The sequence below is a fragment of the Anopheles ziemanni genome, chromosome 3 (assembly GCF_943734765.1).
Source record: "Anopheles ziemanni chromosome 3, idAnoZiCoDA_A2_x.2, whole genome shotgun sequence".
NCBI lineage: Eukaryota > Metazoa > Arthropoda > Insecta > Diptera > Culicidae > Anopheles > Anopheles ziemanni.
In genome coordinates this window covers 95088343-95109489 of record NC_080706.1, presented here as the reverse complement: position 1 = coordinate 95109489, position 21147 = coordinate 95088343, and the positions used below count along the sequence as shown (strand labels likewise).

At 48.8% G+C, this 21147-nt stretch overlaps 1 protein-coding gene across 1 annotated transcript; it reads left to right on the top strand.

Annotated features, from left to right (window-relative positions):
- Window positions 1-4048: 4048 nt before the first annotated feature.
- On the top strand, window positions 4049-16269 carry LOC131286857 (chitin deacetylase 1). The gene is made up of 5 exons (XM_058315861.1): window positions 4049-4100; window positions 8526-8686; window positions 8762-9011; window positions 14934-15255; window positions 15441-16269. The coding sequence occupies exons 1-5, from the start codon at window positions 4049-4051 to the stop codon at window positions 16267-16269; spliced, it is 1614 nt and encodes a 537-aa protein (XP_058171844.1).
- Window positions 16270-21147: the final 4878 nt, after the last annotated feature.

Genomic DNA, 21147 nt, shown 5'->3' with positions numbered 1-21147 from the left:
ATCCCCCCTCCCCTCGCACTCGCATTCCACGTTGACGCTGACCCTCATCGCCGTCTGACCGTCAATAAATAATTTATGAACAACATTTTATCGTCCACAATGTCTTGCGCCCCCGAATGTATAAGATATAAAAAGAGATGTGTGTTCCGAAAATAGCATCGAAAATATGATTTACAATTCCCCGCCGGGCCAGAACTCCTTTATCAGTCGGCCATTAGCATAATTGTGTAAAAAGCGATAAACACCACCACCGAACGATTTCACGCACTGCCACCGGATTTATTGCCCGCCGTTGCATATGGTGGCGTTCAGTGGGGACGGTGGAGGGAAGGATTGTGTGTGATGGGCCGGTTTTTCAGGGCAAAAACACGATCGCGAGAACATTTGCATTTCAAATCGATCATCAGTAGAAAAGGATACGCCACGAAATGCTGGTGATTCCATGGATCATACTTTACGACGTGCGGACAAAATAGAAATTCCACGCTGGAAGCAACGGGGCGTCGACGCTCACTTATGATCTTCGGAGATCTTGCGCCATTTTTATCACATCCACGTACACACACACACGCACGCACCACACCTGCACGATGGGAGAAGACCTCATTCCTTGGACTACCTTGGACCAATTGGCTGCAAGCGATGGGAGGCAGGAGGCAAAGAAGGTGGAGGTGTGAAGAAGGTTGTGATAAAAACTCCTCCAGTTCGACCACTTGTGTTCCACCTTGCTCCACCCTCCTCCCCCACCTCCCTTTCCCTTAGCTTTCGCATTCGCTTCCCTCGAGGCATTGGACCGTCTCGAGATATAATCATAATAATTTCAAGGTGAACAGAGCTTTTCGCTTGACGACGTCGTCGCCGACGACGACGATGACGCCGGTGGTGCCTTCTGGGTTCCGGGAGGAGGCGCCACCACTCCACAGCGCCAGCCCGACATCTTTTTTCCCGCCTTCGAGAATGTCTTCCTGCACCAGAACCGAAGAAAACCTGTCGAACGAGCGACCCGGCTCAATCAAGGTCAGTGTAACAAGTCCACCGAAAATGGAACAGGCGTTGAACGGAAGGGAAGTGGTTTTTCCCCCTTTCTTGCCGGTGAGAATTGTTCCGCGCGAGGCGAGAGCTTTGAACTTGCGCGAAAGGACATTCGAGGTTCGAAACGACCGGGAAACGGAAACCGGTGCCCAAGGGGAATAAAACCGAACCCTGGAGTCAGGAAACCTCAAGACCATCCACATCCATGCACGAATAGTGGTGTAAAAATTACCCTCCGATAAACCGCCCGAGGCGAAATGATTGGATACTTCTTTTTTTTTGTGAGGGATTGAGAACGTGTCGGATTCAGCTTCTACCGGGCGAAGTTTCCGTCACTCCAACGGCGCATGATTAACGCTTCTAGGATCCTCGATGAGAAGATGAAGAAAGGGCAGAGGGGCTGAGCACAAGAAATGAATATGCTGGTGCCGATGCATTGCGCCACCACGCGATGCATCTGCGCTGCATGAACAAGTGCAGCCAAAGGCGAAATGTCATCGTAGCTCATCGCGTCATATGTCACCATCGTGGCCCGACAGAGGATCGTTTCGATGTTACTTGCCTTTCTCTAAACGACCCAACTCAACCCCGGAGCTCCTTCTGAGGTCCTAAGGTGCCTTAGAATTGATTTAATATTCAAATTCTCCCGCCTCGCGAAAGGGGATTGTTCGAACGCCGGCCGAGGAAAGGTTCGGAATTCTTAATCCCTCCGCCGTGTCGTGTTCGATGTTGGTTGGCGAGGAAGACGGTGGGTGGGATGCATGGGATGCGGTATGGGCCAACACATCCGCCCCCTCCCGCGCGAGCGAGGGTGCGCGTGTTTCTACGTAATCGTGTTTGCCTATTGTATAATTCTGTTTGCCGCGGAATGTCAAGTGTGGGTACTGTTGAACCGTTCCTTTGGCTACTTTTCTTCGGGAGTGTTTTTTCCCCCTGCGAGTTGCAGCATTAAACATTGTTTGCAATTGTGCTGTGACTTTTATGTTGTCCCGATTTCCAAATAGTTCACCTGTTTTTATACATCCGCCATGCTTCAGTGTCTTTTTTCTTAGTGATGTTCATCAGTTTCGAGATTTTTAAAACTGAAAAACGAACTCAAAGAAAAAGATGAATACTAACAATGGCAACTTACAAAAGTTAGGGAATTGCTCTGCGTAATCAACAATAATAAGTACCATGAAATAGAGTTGTGTCAAATAAGAACGAGCAGAAGAAATAAGCAGAAGAAATTGAGACTCTTGCTAGAGGCACAATATTTAAAAAGTAACAGGTCTTTGAAATATAGTATCTTTACATAAATTTGTAACATTTATAATTAGTATACAGTAGATCCCCGCAGTACGCTAATGTTTCGGACCGAACGCAAAAGCGTTTATCGAGTTTTAGCGTATTGCGGTTTTCCTCCGCCATATGGTTTATACCTCACATTGAAGAGTTGACACTGAGAGGGGAACCGCTTATTTAACATATCTTCTATCCAAATCACTAATAAGTGTTCCATTTCTTCTATTGTATCATTATATCTCTGTTTAAAAGTGCATATTAAAAACTTCATTCTACCAAAACAAAGCAAAATTGACTAATCAGAACTCAAACAACGCTATGAGCTGTCAGTTGCAAAACATCGCGTATTGCGAATTTGCGAATATCGAGTATAGCGTATTGTGGGGACCTACTGAATTTGTTGACTCTCTGTTGCATTCAATTATTTTTTTTTTCATGTGTCTCAATAAAATAATTTTGAAGATGATGAACATTTTTGTTTGCTACAGAAAAACCAAATATCCTGAAATCCAAGTCACTGTAACTTGTTTAATTTTAATAAAATAAGCAATATGAAATGAACCTGTTTAATCAAAGTAATTTTGATTGCCAGAGTTACGGAATGCAATACAGAATGATGCACAAACTTGATGCAATTGACGCTTGTAGTGAATGTTGAGAAAAAGGGAGCAGTGGATTGCCTTTTGCTGTTAGGCAACAGAATCTATTTATTAATCATCAATCACTTTGAGCGAGCTGATGCTTCCGCCGTAATTGGATCGATCGAAGGATATTCCTTCCAATAATTGACCGACGGGCAAACACGTCTTCATGTAGCAGCAATTGTCGTCGGAAAGAGACGCCACGAGGACTGAAGCCGTTCGATCGTGTTCTTGCACACGCCCCGAACGGGGGGAAACCACGGCTCAAGTCGCGCGTTTCACGGTCGTCACGGTCCTGCGCGAAAGGTCCCGGCGCTGAGAAGAGCTTGATCACGATCTCGTCGCTGATCGCGACCACTCACGACGACCCGGTCGCGATTCCGTGAACCTTTGCGCGCCATTCCGGTTGGAAAGCTCGACCGTTTTTCCCCGCTCGAGGCGTGAGTGACTCTCCCCGGGAGGGGAGTTTGGCCCGAGTGCCGCCGTATAAAAGCGTGCTACTCGCGCTGAGCGCTTCCTGCGTTTTAATAAAAGTCCGTGCTCCGCCGGACGCCGTTATAGTGCCTTTCGTTCGAGTTTCTTCGAGCAATAATAAGCCACCGAAACCGACTTTTGGGACGGCGTACGGTGCGTCCACAACCCCGCCTCGATCGTGCGCTCGATCACTCTGCAGATCGTGCGGCCGCTCCGTTTTGCCCCCCGAAATACGCGCGTGCCCGTGCGGTGTACCCCGCGCGTGTGTGTGTGTGTGTGTGTGTGTGCGCACAGTGCCGAGAAAGGCCGAGTGTCGGTGGGCCACGGATCGCTCGACGCAACTGCAAAAGCGGCGCGATTGTCGCAGTGAAGTCAGTGTCTCCGCCACAGTCTCAGTCGACGGAGGTTTTTCCTTCATTCAGCCGCGAGCTTCAAGGAACATAGCCCACCTTTCCCACCCCGGACCAAGTGTGTGTGATTGTGTGCGCGCGCATTTTCAGTGCATTTTCCCGACCGGTGAAGAAACGGGAGCCCAGCAGTGCGGGACCGTAGGACTTAGATTTTTCGTTTAGCGTGTGATTTATTCAAACCGGCTGAGCGTAGAGTGCACGGTCAACATGGTGAAGTTTCTGGCCTTAATTGGCATCATCGCGCTGACGGTGGCATCAGGTAAATGAATCTCCTAAACCCTTCTTTCTTCCCTACCTAATATAAGAGAAAAAACAAACAAACAAACATTGGACTTTGGCGTCAAGCGACGAACCCCAGAATAATCTCATTCCAAGCACCAGCATTTTTCCCGCAAAGGCCCAACATGTGAGGGAGCTCGGACGAAGAAAAACGAGTTTCTGTGTCACGTAAAGTGGGGAAAACACATTTACTTGTGTAGGCAACCTTTCACAAACTCACCATCGACATATGCAAAAGCCACGAAAAACGCTTTTCAGTCAGGGTGCATTTCATTCACCCCCCACCCATTTCCATCTAAAACAAAAAAGAAAACAATTGTGAACGTTTGCCAGCCCAAAACGTTCGATTCTGTTTGGGAGACTTCAATCGAACGGCAAGCGACGAACCCTTCGTCGTCTTCGAACTCGATGAAGTTAAATTACGCAAACACGCAATTTTTTTCCATGTGTGTGTGTGTGTGTGTGTGTGTGTTTGTGTGTATGGTTTTGTCCACCACAGACCCTTGATTGCAATCCCCATCCACGACGGAACATAAACTGCATCCCAGCGAGACCACGAGGTGAACGTTATGGAGAGATCGTCCGCTATTTCCGCCCTCGCTGAAAAGCTGTCAAAAGGAAAGCGCAGACAAGCGAAAGACAGATATAGGAGGAGGAGGAAAAAGAAATACTTTATACGAATCGTCACTCGATGCCGATTACCGCACGGGGCCGGGTTCCCCGTTGCCGGATATGGAAATCCAGCCCGCCATCCCGTCTCCCAAAGGGGCGGGCGAAAGCATACCCGGCTGGGTGATAACATTATACAATCAGCATCGCCACCTCCCCCCGCCCCTCCTCCTTTGAGAGCAACCTGATCCCGCGTGAGCTTTCGGTTATCATCGGTTATGGCTGATTGGCGAGCACCCAATCACTTTTTTTTTTTACTCCTTCCGTAACGCCCGCCAGCAGCCCGCGGGGTCGCCCATTTTTTCGACGACCTACGAAATTCCGGACGTACCCGGTTTCCATTTCATTTTTATATTCAATCACTTTTTTTGTGGTGCTGCTGCTGCTGGTTGTTATGTGCCCATTTGCCTACCCCGGAACACGGGCGCGAGGAGAGTGTCTTTTCGCTTTCTTCGCGGTGAAAGAAAGAGTGAAGTAGTAGCCGCGGCCATTATATTACGTGATAATGCAGCGAAGGAAGAAAGGAAGAAAAGGAAACACACAAGCCGAAGAGATCCGGCGCGATATGAGATGAAACTTGTTTCCCCCTCGGGCGGAAACCGTTGCCGAATGGGAGCTTGTCTTGAGGGTGTTCACTCCTTCAGCTCCTTTCTCTTGTTGGCCATTTTGCTCTCTCACTCTCTCTCGCTCTCTCTAGCGTCCTACATGATAAAGATCCTGATCGCAAGTGTTGTGTGGTGCATTTTTTTCGTCCCTGGGTAGATTTTATCCCCCCGTTTAAGTTGAAATGCAGATGTTGCATGTTGGAAATCCCCGGGGGTAGAGGAGATGACATTTTCGAGAGTGTGAAAAGTTCAATTCCTGATCAGAGGCGACCTTTTCCTTAGCTAAAGTATACGGCCAACTTCCTGTCTTTACGCGAAAGCCGTTGTTCATCTTTAAATGTTAAACATAGTGTGATCAATCCGTGTCAGCTTCTTTATGCAAGTTTGTTCTCTTGCGTTTGCTTTTCATTGTGATGATGAAGATTCAATAAAAGTAGCAAGAACACTCCCATGCTTCAATGTATTAATGATTTCCTACCAATCATGCTGGCTTCGCATTCGAACATTATGTGGAGTGGGATTTTTTCCCTCTATCCCCCAACCGACGGGCGACCTCCTCCGGGTGTCAGTTCATTAGCACCGGGTCCCGGGAGATGGAGATTGAATTTGGTTTCGTGCAATCCGTCCATCCTCCCAGCAAAAAAACTAAAAAAAACAAACGGTCGGATCGCATTGCGATGTAACACAAAACCGGGCATGACGAAAGCAAATCAAACATGATCGCAAGAGAGAAAAAAAAACATGAAGAACGGCAAAAAAGGTGGAACAAACATCGACCAAATAAATGAACTCCTAACCATCATCATCATCACCAGCAGCAACAACATGATCATCAAGATCGTCGGGGTCGCTCGGAGGGAGTGAAAACGAAAAAGAAGCGAGCGAGGGAAAAACGATCGCTTGCTTGATCATTTGCGAGGCGATCTTTCGCAACCAAATCTGGGTGCCGCATCAAATGTCAACCGAGAGGAGCGCCCGCGGTGTGATTTTCTTTCTCCCCTTCCCCCTTTCGCACCACTCTTCTGCAGTCGTTGTTTTTTTCTTTCCACTTTGGAGTTTCGCCTTTCGATCACGAAACGAATCGCACAATGCACATTAGTGCAACGCGGTTGTTGCTGTTGTGGGAGATCGCAATGTCTGTGGGATCGGGATTTGGGCTCGCCAATGCACCTGCCATCTTCCCACCTCCTCCACCCCCTCTCGGGGGTTCGTGATCATCACCCAGGGTGCCTTATGCCGTTGTGTTGCGTGAGAACGGCTGCACCTTGAGAAGGTACGAACGAAAAAAAGATACCACAACTCCCTGCGCTTGGTGATAAATTTTGCACCGCGAAAACCCCGAAACAATCGCTAACCTTTTCCACCGCAGGGGGAACTCACGGGAGCGCCACCCTGTGGCGAACACGCGAAATTGCAGCCAAATGCCGAAGCAGAAGCAACACAAGCTCCGGAGAAGTGCCCCGGCGGGGGGTGGCTCACACAAGATCCCGTTGGCGTCGGCTGATGGCCAAATGATGGCTTTAATGTTGCATGTTTAACTGCTTGCAGCTCCCTCCCCCTTCCCCCCATGTACCACATAACATAGAGAGAGATGCGACTTTGGTTTTTTTCCTCCCCGGTGGGTTGCATTATGCAGATGTGCTTTGACCTTTAGCCGATTTTTTCGGGGCAATCACAGCCTGGTTTTGCAGCGGTATCGATTTCATCCCGGAGATGGAACTGTTCAAGTGTTCGGGTCGCTCGGGTTGTCGTCAAGCAAATAAAAAAACGATCACCGTTTCACCCAGAAGGTGCACATTAAATCCATCGACTTAAGCGTAATGGTACTCGAACTAAAGTGCTGCTCGCGACGAGTATTCGCCTTTGACCCGCGCGGTGATGATGGTAATTTAACACGCTCGTAAAGGGATCGATTGTAGCCCAACCGCGAACCGCATCTTTTTATGGCATCTTCTATATCAGGGGTCGGCAAAGTCCGGCAAGTCAACTGATTTTATCCAGGCCCGCAAGAACATATTAGTGCTTTATTTTAAAAAAACCCATCTCAATTTTTATCGGATTTGTTCACGATATCAGGTTTGTTTTTTTGACCCAAAAATGAAGATTAAAATTGTTGAACGAAGTATTAAATGACAGGTGACTTTTCCTCGTATACTGTTTGTTAGACTATTTCTAACGTACTTGCATTATTGATCGTTCTAAAATCTTACTAGTTGCGAGACTGGCGAGGCCAAATCGTTTATTTTGTAACTAAAATACCAACATTTCAGGAAAAAAAAGTTCTTGCGAAATAAAATAATTCTTTTTTGTATCTAAAATACCAACATTTCAGGAAAAAAATGTCGCGAAAAAAAAAACTTGCGAAATAAAAATAATTCTCGTAACATTGAAAACTTCTCAAAGCTAGATATTTAAAGAATTTAAAGCTAGAGAACAAGATAATTAAAAATAATTTATGAACGGGATACATTTCGTGTTTTCAATTGAAGAAATTTTGTAAACAGTACAAGAAACCAAAATTCATAAGTTGAAACAGATCAAAATTCAACGAAAATAAGTATGAAAATGTTTGAAACTTTGCACAACAGTACCTTTACTGTACTTTGAAAACAATAAAAAATCGTTTAAGGTTTAAGGTATGCCGACCCCTGTTCTATATGGGGTCGCTGGTTGCATCGCTCGATCGATGAAAAGGGAAACCTATTTTCGTCCGCTTGTGACGCGAGAGGTCAAGGTTTCCCCTCCCTTTTACCTCTTCTTCGAAAGGCGTTCGGCGATGATGCATCATTTTCTCGGAGGGAAAATCGGCCCGTCTCGACCCAGTTTTACGATCGGATATCACTCGCAAACGGGCACTAGGTTAAATCGGCCAAAAGCGTTCACGGACGCCTAAAATTACCGACTATCTGCACCGGCCAGCCACAAGTTCAGTGCAGAGTAGTGCTCGAATAAGTGCACTCGAGGGAATGCAGCCAGCTCCGTTCGGAGTGATGTACGGAAACCTTGGCTCGAGCCGCCTCATTATGTTCACCCGCTCATTACAATTACTTACCACTCGCGACAATGAGGCTTTTAGCTGTTCGTCCTCTAACCAATGTTCCTCGGTTTCTTCTTTCCCCTCCCTCCCCCAGCCACGGCCGAGGTACGAATCAAGCGACAGGCGGAAGAGACCACCAAGAAGGAAGAGTCATTCGAGAAAGAGCTTTGCAAAGACAAAGACGCCGGAGAATGGTTCCGGTTGGTAGCGGGCGAGGGCGATAACTGCCGCGACGTCATCCAGTGCACCTCGTCGGTAAGTAGCAACCTTGCAGTCATCTTCCGAGAGTGTCTTAATCGAGCGTCCTTCGCCCGGAATTTCCTTTCGCAGGGTCTGCAAGCGATCCGCTGCCCGGCCGGGCTGTACTTCGACATCGAGAAGCAAACGTGCGACTGGAAGGACGCGGTCAAGAACTGCAAATTCAAGAACAAGGAGCGCAAGGTGAAGCCGCTGCTGATCACCGACGAGCCGCTCTGCCAGGAGGGCTTCCTGGCCTGCGGTGACGGTAACTGCATCGAGCGTGGCCTCTTCTGTAACGGCGAGAAGGACTGTACCGACGGCTCGGACGAGAACTCCTGCGGTAAGTTACCCAAAGATTCAGCAGATTTCACAACCGCCGGTTTCAGGCTTTGGTCTACCTGTTTTGTTTTCGGGCTTTCGGAGTTGATGATGTCTTACCCTCCTCGCCCTCTTTCGATTTCTGCCAAAATTAGCCACGCTCGCGTGTCTTTCACACTCTTTGAAACGAAATTCATATCCATAACGGGCTGGCAACCGATCCGATCTTCTCCACCGAAAGACCACAACGGCAAAGGCGTAATCGAGCGCACCCGATTCCGATCGCGATCGACAGCTATTTTGCATAATCCTCACGCGCGCGCGCCGACGAGGCGTGGTAGCGATCCCAAACTAGATTTCTTTTGGGACATAAAAAGATGAAGGAGAAAAAACAAGCAAATCGAACAGAAAAGAAATCCCAAATCAACCTAATCGGGACGGGTTACGACAAGTAGGGCCGTGGTAACGTCAAACGTCGGAGGAGGAGGAGGAGGAGGAAAATCTAAGTATGAAGCGAAGAAGCCGCCTGAGAAAACGCAACCAGCGTCGCGTAGAGGAGAAAAAAAGAAAGATCACACCGATCCACACCCAAGCGGGTTTCGGCGTTCGTGTAGTCGATCTCTCTGAATCTGAATCCAAACATCTGGACGTCCTTGGGCGCACGAGTGCCGGCTGGACCTAGATACGCCGCCGATCGAAGGAACGCCACGCCGGTGTCTGCAGACGCATAAAATATGCTAGCGGCGGCGCCGAAATACGGTCAGACACACGCACACGCATGGAGTCAATCTTCGATACTATTTTTATACCTTTAAAGTGAGCCTTCTTCTCGCCAAAAGCCTGTTGACCTTGTCGTCGGGGAGGTGTTTTACCGAAACGGCAAGATTACGTCCCGAGATCAGATCGAACCATTCGGATGACACCACGTGGTGCCAGCTCGACGTATCGATCGCGACACGATCGGCCATTTGGGAGCTATTTTTAGCATTATACTCGTTTGCATCCCCTCGAGCGGTTCGCGCTTTTGTTTTTCGAAACTGTTTCCATGGGCCGCTGAAGGGCTCCGGAGTTGGCGAAGTGGAGAAGGAAGTTCGTTCAGGGGGTAGGCAATAATTTCTCCTGGCGAAAACTTTCCCTTTCACTTGACACCACCAATGGTCAAGACATAATAAAAAAAGGACCTCTTGGAGGTGTCTTTTTACTTCCCTTTTGCCAAGTTTTTGCGTGGCAGTTTTCTCTCTGGGAGTTAATGGCGTTTTGGTGAAGCTTCAACTACTGCAAGACAGACAATGTCTTACGACAATGCGATGGTCGTGTGCGGCTTTCACATTTGGCATGCGCACCAGCATGAAGCCTTCTTAGCCCGAAGCCGAGTGATGAGTGCCCGGCTTTACACCGTTTTACAATGCGCCAGTTTTAACACTCGACGGCATCACCTGCACACAACTGCCGGATTGCTAATTGACCATCGGGCGGGTTGGTGGAAAAAAAAAAATGGAAAGGAATGGAACGCACAACAGGAACAACCGAACCGACATACATGCGTGTCGCGTAATGGCAATCGAGCTCCATTACCCTGTTTTTTTTTGCTGTATAGACTACGGTTTCAACTCGAGTTGAAGGTGAAAGGAGAAAGGCTTCAAAGGCGTTTACGGTTATCGGTGGAAACCCGGATGTACCCCGGGAACATCGCAATGCCTTACATTCTGATAGCTCCTGTAGTCGAACCTGTTTCTGGTGGAGTTTAGTTAGGATGAAATTGTTGACAATGTTTAAGTAAGAACACAGAGCCTCTAGACATTCAAAGGCGTAATTCAAGATCCTCGAACAAATACGCAGGTGAAATTGCAAAACGTTATGCAACGACTTACACCACCATCCAAAGTCACCAACGCCAACTCTTTGGGTGCGCAATGTCACGCAAGAAGCACGGTTGAAGGCTCTCTCTCTCCCTGCCACGCAGGCCCGCTTTGGCCTATCTTGCCTCCCCCGGAGCCAAAGTCAAATAATAAGGTGCGCATATTTTAGGACCAAGCAGTTTTTCGTTGTTTGCGCATCGTAGAGGCACCAGTTCAGGGGCTGCTGAAGCAAATCTGCATGCGGCTGCGAGCAAACACAGACACACACACACTCTCGAGGACAGGCTGTTCAAGCGAAATTCCGACCGGCCGGGATTTGCATTGCATTTGGCTCGCTTTGCATAATATGCAAACTAGTGGCAAATAATTTGTTTCGCTCCCATCGTAAGGGTGTTTTTCTTTTCCTTTTTTTTGGAAAGTCCACCAGAGTCAGGTGTCCAGTTGGGACACGAGACTAGAGCTAGCTAGCGCTCCCTGGTAGTTCAGGGAGAACCCCCAAAGCGCCGAGAATTCAACCGTTGTCGGGTGTGTCGCGCGTGTCTTTTCTCTATCAATCGCCTCTAAAATCGCCTGAAGGCGCGATCCCGACGCAGTGTGGAGTTTAGGTCAAACAGGGTCCCTTAGCCTGGCCCCGGCTGCGAACCGTGTCGAACCGGTCTTGCCAGTGCCCGGGCCCGAGAGAGAGAACTTGCGCAGACACCCCGACCACTCCGAAACTACCCGCCAGAGCCGGGCCGGAGTGCGGGCCACTGGCAAAGCGGGTTTGTAGGTTACACGCCGCATTGCAGGCCGCCCGAAGAGATTTCTCGATCGAGAGGTTCCTCCGCTTCCTCTGGAAAGGTGCCCCCCTCTGGGCCGGCCGACTAAGAGTTCGCTTTCCTTTTCGCTCACTCAACGCAGCGTGGCGAAACTTACGCAACCGCTTCGGTGTGCTGGTGGTACTGGTACTACAACATTTGGAGCTGCCTGCATGCGCTGATTGCGACTTAACCGTAGTCTACGGCGTAAACGAAGATCGTCAAGATTTCGGCGTGGATTTCTTCGTGAGCAGTACCAAGCTCTAGACGACGATGGAGAATTGCACAGATGGCAGAGACTAAGTCCTGGAGTTTGCATAGATTACCAAACATCAAGGAGTTCATGAACCTGAGCTATGTGCAGAGTTCGAGGCATTTATGGGGCACCAAATTTGTGGGAAAAGGAATTCTTGCGAAGGAGCGAACCGTGTAACGGCATGCGATCACGCCAACACCGCGGAATCGGATTCCACAACTGCATCCAAACGACGTTTAGCTCCGCATGCATGTCTAGCATGTGCCGCAACGTGGGTCGTAGTTGGCAGCACCGACTAATAGGTTTATTTATTGGCTATTTGCTCAACCACCCGAAACACACACACACACCGGTCTCGGTTCCCCAAAAGTAAATACTACCAACTGCAGGGCAAGCCAACCGAATAGCCAGCCAGCTGGCAAATTGTTGAAATGGCCAATGGGCGCTTTGATCACAAAAGCCATGTGGCAGAAGCGGGGATTTTCGCCTTTTCGTTCAGTAATGGGCACCTAATGGATGCCAGGCGCATTGTTGATGAATTTCCGTTCTCTCTTTCGATGGCTCCGAGGTTTTTGTCCGGCTTTAACGAACGAGCAGACATTGGTCTGCGGTCATGACACGAGCAATGTTGCCAATGTCCGAGACGATGTAGCTGAAAGTTGGGTACCGTGTTCGGTTTGATGAAGCTGTTGATCGCCGTCGCTACAGCTGCAGAACTAGCAATAAAAAACGGCGGACGCAGCAAAGATTGCGCCTGCTCAGGGTTAGGAAGAAGTCATCACCTCTTTTAACTTGCCTACGACCGGTCTGTAGTTTAGTACGTGGTCGCGAAAGTCTGCCACATCAGCTTCCTACTTGATACTACTACTACTTCTTACCCAGGAAGTCTAATGCCTGTCCCACCACTTCCCGGGTGCCATTTTTGATTCCATATCAAGGTTCTTCGGAGCTGGAACCTTTAATTAATCCGAGTGACTCACGCCCAAGTCGGTGGTGTGTGCGTCACACGAGATTCTAATTTGGCGGCATGTGTAAATTTTTAATCAGACACCTCAGGTGCCTTTTAGAACTCCCTCCCAAAATCCGGGAGGGTTGGCCGCCACTTGTCGGCAGCGCACGCCTCAAGGCAATCCTCTCCAGCCTCGAGCAGGATCTGGTGAAGCTAATGGCTCGTCTATTTCATTCTGAACCGATGGGAACATGGGCTGGAAAGCGCAGGTTTCTATGGAGTCTCACACTCGCCCAACCACCTGAGGCGGGATCCGGTTCGAGCCGTTGCCGCAAACCGTGTGCCATGTAAGAAGCAGGAAGCAACCAGGAAGCACAAGGCGGCGAAGTGCCACTTAGTGGCGGTGCACAGACGCACGCACGCGTGACTGCTCCCTTGGTGGCGTGTGGCAGTGTGTGGTAGCCCTTCCCTTCCGCATATGACACAGACACATTCGAGCGACACTAGGCCACGTCGGCAAAGTGGCCGACTCCGTTTGAAAGCGAAAAAGTGAGCAAACCGCTCGCCGCTAGTTCCAGCAGCTGGTCCGACCGGGTCTCGAACCGGGCCTGTCCGTCAAACAGGTTTTCTGGGCCCGTTCCCCACAGTCTAGGGGGCCCTTTCCGACTACGTCTCCGTCTGCGTATGTCCCCTCAGAGGCGTCGTGTCGGACGTACGCACATCTCACCGGTCCAGTCCAGTCCAGTCTGCACCTTTTGACTCCTTTTGATGGACACCAAACGAGCGTAAAGGACGCCCCAGGGTGGGCCGGGTAGAGGTGGCGGATAACGGCCGAGGAAGTGTAGGAGACAACTGCAGGGGCTTGTAAGCCCGTAAGCTCACGGCAACACTTTCGCTTCGTGCTTTGCGTAATATCACCTTCTCCAAGAGCCGCCCGGCGGCGATGTGGAAGAGAGGGCTGTGGGGACATAATCCCAAGCCGGTTTTGTGTGATCGAAAGAAAGTGAGAGAAAAAAAACACAGGCAATCCTGAAACCGACGCGCCAACAAAAACTAGGTTTGTCCGCCATGTGTGTCGCATCCCCGCGCCCTCCTCTACCGCCGACGACGACGAAGTAGACGATCGAAGCCCGGTGGTTATCAAATCGGCGTGATCTTTACGGATCTTTCTCTCTGACGTCATCCGCGCGGAGGTCACCCGGACGAACGGCGGGCGGTGGCCGGGGACATCGTTTCGAGACGTGGAGCCCTCCCCCGGAGGCGCAGCAGGGTGCGCTAGCGTTCGATATGTAAATTGAATTTCACTCTTGATTTCGTTTGAAAAACTGGATTCCGAACACGACTTGCCTTGTAGTTGTTGAGGCGAATTCGTGCTTTCCCGTATCAAGTCATCGACGCGCGGTACAGCGAATGAGAACGAGAGTCTTATCGAACTATCGAATCCATACTCTACACTCTAATAGACAATGCAAATAAATACCTGTCCAGAAGTCTTGAAGAAGTGAGTAACAATAGGTAAATAACAAAGAATTACATGCACAAGATATAAAAGAACCGGTGTTATGGTACATCCACACAAAGGTATAAGAGTAGTTTTGTTTACTTCAACTTCAGATGACGCTTTGAAAGCTCGACAATGGTACATGGACAATAAACAGAACCTAGCCAGAGAGATACCATTACTCAGAGCATTGATTATTCATGGCTCTCAAACTGGTACTTATGATGCATGAATGATTGAACATGAACGATTTCCGATTCCGTATAGAGTCCAATGGTTATGCAGATAAAGTTAAACACCTTATGTTTGCATGTCTTGGAAGTTGGCTACTGCAACTTTGCCAGTCATGGAACTGCACAAACGACTCGTTGTCGTTGCGGTTTCGAATGTTCTACGCAAAATCCTTGAAGTGTCACAACGAATATGTCCGGGTCTGACATAGCTCACGGTCCGCTGGTATCAATCAATCTTAAAAGCTTCCTGTAACCGTAACCCACAGCCGATCGCTCCCAGATCGCAGTTGTTGTACGTGTGTTGACGATCGTTCTGCCTCTTGTTTTTCTCGTTCGTTCGACCTCACAGACATCGAAAGCGACCCGAACCGTGCGCCACCGTGCGACGAGTCGGTGTGCCAGCTGCCGGACTGCTTCTGCTCGGAGGACGGTACCACCATCCCGAACAACCTGCCGGCGAAGGATGTGCCGATGATGATCACCATCACGTTCGACGACGCGATCAACAACAACAACATCGACCTGTACAAGGAGATCTTCAACGGCAAGCGCAAGAACCCGAACGGCTGCGACATCAAGGCGACATACTTTGTCTCGCACAAGTACACCAACTACTCGGCGGTGCAGGAGACGCACCGCAAGGGTCACGAGATTGCGGTACACTCGATCACGTAAGTACCGCGACTTGTTTTTCTAGCTTGTTTTACGTTACTTTTGCCTACCGGAGACTGATGGGATGAAGGAGTGGATCCACCATCATGTTGTTGTCGTTGCATTGTTGCCTGTGGAAACTTATTTGCAACCATTTGCCATTCCCTTTCTTTGTCTGGTCCTTCTCGTTGTCCAATGTGTGTAGTCACAACGATGAGGAACGCTTCTGGTCGAACGCGACGGTGGACGACTGGGCGAAGGAGATGGCCGGCATGAGGATCATCATCGAGAAGTACGCCAACATCACGGACAACTCGGTCGTGGGAGTGCGTGCGCCGTACCTGCGCGTCGGAGGCAACAACCAGTTCACCATGATGGAGGAGCAGGCGTTCCTGTACGACTCGACGATCACGGCCCCTCTGTCCAACCCGCCGCTCTGGCCGTACACCATGTACTTCCGCATGCCGCACCGGTGTCACGGTAATCTGCAGAGCTGCCCGACGCGCTCGCACGCCGTCTGGGAGATGGTGATGAACGAGCTCGATCGCCGGGAGGACCCGACCAACGACGAGTACCTGCCGGGCTGCGCCATGGTCGACTCCTGCTCGAACATCCTCACCGGGGACCAGTTCTACAACTTCCTCAATCACAACTTCGACCGGCACTACGACCAGAACCGCGCGCCCCTCGGACTGTACTTCCACGCCGCCTGGCTGAAGAACAACCCGGAGTTCCTGGACGCGTTCCTCTACTGGATCGACGAGGTGCTGGCCAACCACAACGACGTCTACTTCGTCACCATGACGCAGGTCATCCAGTGGATGCAGAACCCGAGGACGACCAACGAGGTCAAGAACTTCGAGCCGTGGAGGGAGAAGTGTGTCGTCGAGGGCCAGCCCTCATGCTGGGTGCCGCACTCCTGCAAGCTCACCTCCAAGGAGGTGCCCGGGGAGACGATCAACCTGCAAACCTGCGTCCGCTGCCCCAACAACTACCCGTGGGTCAACGATCCGACCGGAGATGGCTTCTTCTAAGTCCTCCCTTCTCGTAGGAACTCCCGGATAGCTCCCATTTGGTTTACCCTTTTCGCTTGCCTACAGCTGCCAAAAGTCTTGTAGGACGAACAGGGAACTTCCCTTTCCTCTCTTTCCCCTTCCCTTTCCCCTAATCCTCAAACTGTTTCTGTCAATTCCTCATTCAAGGAAGAGGCAGATGTATTTTTTCGTATCAAAACATGGGCTCGAGTCCCCGAAATGTCAACATGCAGCGCCGCGACTGCCGTCTAAAGATCCTTCCCCTCCTCTCCCCTCCCCCAAATGCACCCCTTGTCCCATTGCACAAAACCCCCTCCTTCTTCAACTCAACATCTAGTCTCGGTGCCTCGAGTGCCGCAGCAACTCACAACAATTCGATGGCCATTCCCCCCATACGAGACTAGGAACAATCGCGGCCCTCCCACCCCATTCCGGGGCGGGGGGAAACGGAGGTAGAAGCAAACAAGATCGTCTTGCTGAACTACTGGAATACAACAACGGTAAACACAAAACAAGATGAGAAAGAAACAAGAAAACGAATGCTGTGGATACTACGATTATGTATTTTTTTGTCGTTTATAATTTAATTTAATACAAACCAATGGAAAATGAAACAAAAAAATATGGAAAAAATACAAAATACAATTCAACCCACAACAAACAACTGCGACATATGTAATTGATTGGTGAAGAAACAAAAAACAACTCTCCGTGGAGCCCAAAACGGAACGAAACAAAACAAACACAAAACACAAACAGAAAACATCACAGCGAAACGAACAACCCTGCCCCATGAAGGGCGAAAACTTAAACGAAATCTCTCGCGCACGAACCACACGGCGGAGTAGGAAACGCAAGTAGTAGTAGAAGCAAAAGAAATACGGCGCACACTCCTCCATGACACGGTGCGCCAGGAAAGGCGGGGATTCAATTTCATTCAACTGCGCCTTCTCCCATCGCATTAATCGGCTCGTACTTGGAGCGGATTTATGTAGCCTTTTTTTTAATCATTAGTGTTTTTTTTTAAAATCATTTCTTCTTTATCCGTCTTTGTAACTCTCCTTCACACCCGTCTCGACTCTCGATTAATATGTAAATACTGTGTAGACGCTAGTTTTGTAAGTGATTTCTCTGCGAGTGCCGTACGCGAATACGGAAGAAAGCCTCTTTCCAACAACACCACACATATAGAATCCGATTCAAAGCAATGCAAGTGTTTTAGTTTTTTTTATTTCTCTTCCCCCGCAAGTCTTGCTTTTTCATGCCAATAGAACCAAAACCGGCAAAAGCTATCTATAAAATCTAACACTCGAAAACACCACCACCTCCTAATGAGAAATATTGTTGTTAGCAAAAATTGGAAAGAAGACAAGAAATAAAGACTATTTTAGAAAAAAAAAGAACACAAACCCTGAGTCTGAAGATTGCGTTTCATAAATGGTTGCACCACCCGAGGGGATGATGCTCACGGGGTTGGGAATTGAAAGTTGGTGTCTGTGTGTGCGGTTTTGTGTGCTAACGAAGGCGGTAGTTTTAGAAAGAAAAAACACAACACGGAGGAGAAGAAGGAGGAAAAAAAAACCCTATATCCCATGACACTTCGACACGCGGCCAGGCCGTGTCGTCAGCGGTATGCCAGTGAAAGAGAGAGTCAGGCAGGCACGGTTTTCTTTCCTTTAGACTTTTTCAATCCCGACCCAAGGTGATCCAGTAATCATACCACATAGTGGCGTGCATGACACCTAAGCCTCGTCGTGGTCGGTCGCATAAGCGGCGGACTGGTATTAGATGCGATGCAGCATGCGCTCCGTATAGTATTGAAGTATGTGCACATAGCTTCTTTAGGTTGGTGGTAGTTGCTTTTTTTTCTTCTATCTTCTCGCGCGATCACATTCCCTAGTCTGCTTCCTTATCTATTTTTTTTTATTCTCCACGCGAGGGGAGCGTGATCGTGGGGGGGTTTTCGGGGTAGGCTTGGGAGGTTGAAATCAAATTAGCGAAAGTTGATGTTGAGGTCCCTGGGTATTGGTAAATTCGATTGGAAATAGGAGGCAATCGAACCGAATCTGATTGGAACCATCCCCCCATCGCAATTCCAAAAGGGAAAAGGGCAGTGAAATCACGACTTCGACCCGAGACAACATACACCAACCCGAAAAAGTCGGCGCGAAAGGTCGGCGGAACGGACGAAAAACATCGAATCCAACTCCCTCGGAACTCCCAACATAGGCCACGTGGTACCAACGTGTGCGGCCCGTCAAGCCAAAAACTAGCTTGAGAGAAAATGTTTAAGGGCACCACGGGGGGTTGGGGAGGCCGGGACCAGACACCCAGTTGTTGTTGGCATCAACAGCGACATGTTCTGCGGTGTTTATGATAATGAACTATGGGAACTCGTATCGGGCGCGGACACACAATCGTGCATGATGATAGCTATGTTTCAAGGTTGATGAATTTCAACGGACGAGCCGCTGGGAGAGGCGGGGAAAAGGATAGTTTCGTCGTGCGAACAATTATTCCCAAGGTGTGAAGATAACGAAAGGGAAACTAATCGATCGTCGTGTCTGGCAGAGGTGACAAATGGTGATCAACCAATTTTTGGGATGGAACAAGACACGAAAAGGGTACAAAACTCGAGGCCATTCTGAACGCAATCAAGCGAGCGTCCCGAGGAGATTCTCCATCAACCGATTTTGATTGGTTCGGCCCCCTTTTTTCTGCTTACAACACTGTGGATCAACGGCGACGTCGAGCTTCAGGGGGAAAACCCCAACGATCTTGTAATGGCTGCCCTTGGCTAACTTGAATGAACATGATTCATCCCGCTGCGAAGGATAAGAGAATTTTAAAGTTTCTGTCACTGGTCAGATGGTCGTGATGTTCAGCTGCGAAATCGATGTCGAGTCATAGTTTGACACCGCTCTCAAGAATTTACCCCAAACACCCTCGGAATATCGTTTCGAGGCACGGCTGCACAGTGGTCGAAATTGCCATGGAAATTTGGCATCATTTTAAAACAACGAAAAGAAGCTAGTGTTGGTCATACTAGCTCTTTTGCCCGGTTACATAGGCTGCACTATGTGCACTATGTATTTTTTTATGTGACAGCTATCTTGGAGGTGAAATATGGAATTTTAGTCAAATGTAACATTCATTCAACATTTTATTCCAAGTCCAGTTGGGACACTTTTCAAAACATTGAAATCGGTACTGTCCAACTTCATATCAATCTTAAGAAGCTTTGGAACTATTTGTTGCTAAACACTATCTATCAAACATATCCTTCAGTTTCTGCATGTTTATCCATCGGAGTTAGCTCTGGATTGCGTTCTGGTTGATTTTTTTCCTAATTCAGCCGCAGGCTACCGATTGCATAAAAAACTTGCATGCAAATGGAGCTTGAACAATCTTACACCTTACAAGTTGCTAAATTTTATATATTGTAGATATAGATAGATAGATAGAAGATAGATAAATTATAGATAGAAGATAGAAGATTTTAGGTCCTTGTACCATCTAAAATTGTAAGGTATTGTATTGCGGATATCGTTTAAAATGGTTCAGGTATTGAACAAATCCTTGATCTCGCAAGTGAACTTAGAACTCCCAAATGTACTTAGTGCATTTTGCTATAAATTTGGCTTGTGAAATTAATTTTCTGAAGGATTTAGGAGGCTCTACTCTCTCACACAGAACCACCGTGCCGTATCTTTATGAGAACAATACGGATCCCATTAGTAGCTGGGATGGGTTTTTCCCCGGCCGACCGAAGAGCATCCGCTTCGAGTACTGCGTCCTAAAGAACACGCCGCACCACGGAGAGATCGCCTGGGATCGTCGTCTAATTAACCCCCATCGGTGCGGCTGGCGATGGCGATGGCGTAGTTTGTTGCTGGCTGGTGGTGCAAGCAAGCAAGCTGACTGACGCTGTAGGCGACACGGCATTGCCGGCAGCGGTTCGCGCACCTTCGGTGTAGTCTTACCGATCAATTTCCACAGCGCCGAGACACACGCGCGTCGTCGTCGTCGGCTCGTCGACTAAACCGTTATAAGCACACCTTGGTCAATTCCTTTCATAATTTACCGTTGCATTAGCGGAACGCCTTCACACAGTTCCCAACCCCTCCCGTCGCCGCCACGCCATTCACTTCCTCCATCGTGCACACAACACCCCCAACCCGTACTACCCCTTGGGTGCTGCTACTATCATCATCAATCTGTCAATTATCGCCATCATAACAAAATGGTACAAATTCGGCACCGGCAAGCAACATTCCCGGCGGGGCAAAGGGGGGTGACAGAAGGTGACAGGCTTCTCACGAACCATCTCACGGCATCGAGGATGACGATGATGCTGATGATGCCGATGATGCCGATGAGGGATCAGCTCAATGCGGGCCTATATGTCAAGTTCGTGAGTTCGGGTTGCGCCGGCGATGTCGCCCGCCTTGCGAAAGACCACTCGTGCCCGGAATCGTGCGCCGATGTAATGGACGATAATTTTTCGGTATTTGATTACTGGTTATCGACGCTTCAGTTTTCGCCCGGCTCTTAAATCGATCGAACCATTGTGCGGGTTGGGCTTTAGAGTCTTGACATTAGAATGCAATTTCCGAAAAGGGGGAAGGGTGCAGAAATACCATCATCAAAGCCATCAGAAGCACCCAATTCAGCTGATTTGGAGTATTTATTTTATAAATATCAGATATATTGACGGGAACTTGAAAATCGCATTTTGCAAATCAAAGCTAATTGATTGCTTATTATTTTGGGTTGTTCTGTGCCTCACGCTCAGCTCAAGTTGATTCACAAATGGTTAACAAGTTCTTGAAGGCTTCAATACCCACCATTATTCTCCCCTTGAAGATGCACTGTCAT

Coding starts and splice junctions, on each gene's coding strand:
- LOC131286857 (XM_058315861.1), top strand. CDS start 4,049: ATGGTGAAGTTTCTGGCCTTAATTGGCATCATCGCGCTGACGGTGGCA. Junction 4,101..8,525: donor CGCGCTGACGGTGGCATCAG/GTAAATGAATCT, acceptor TCCCTCCCCCAG/CCACGGCCGAGGTACGAATC. Junction 15,256..15,440: donor ATTGCGGTACACTCGATCAC/GTAAGTACCGCG, acceptor CAATGTGTGTAG/TCACAACGATGAGGAACGCT.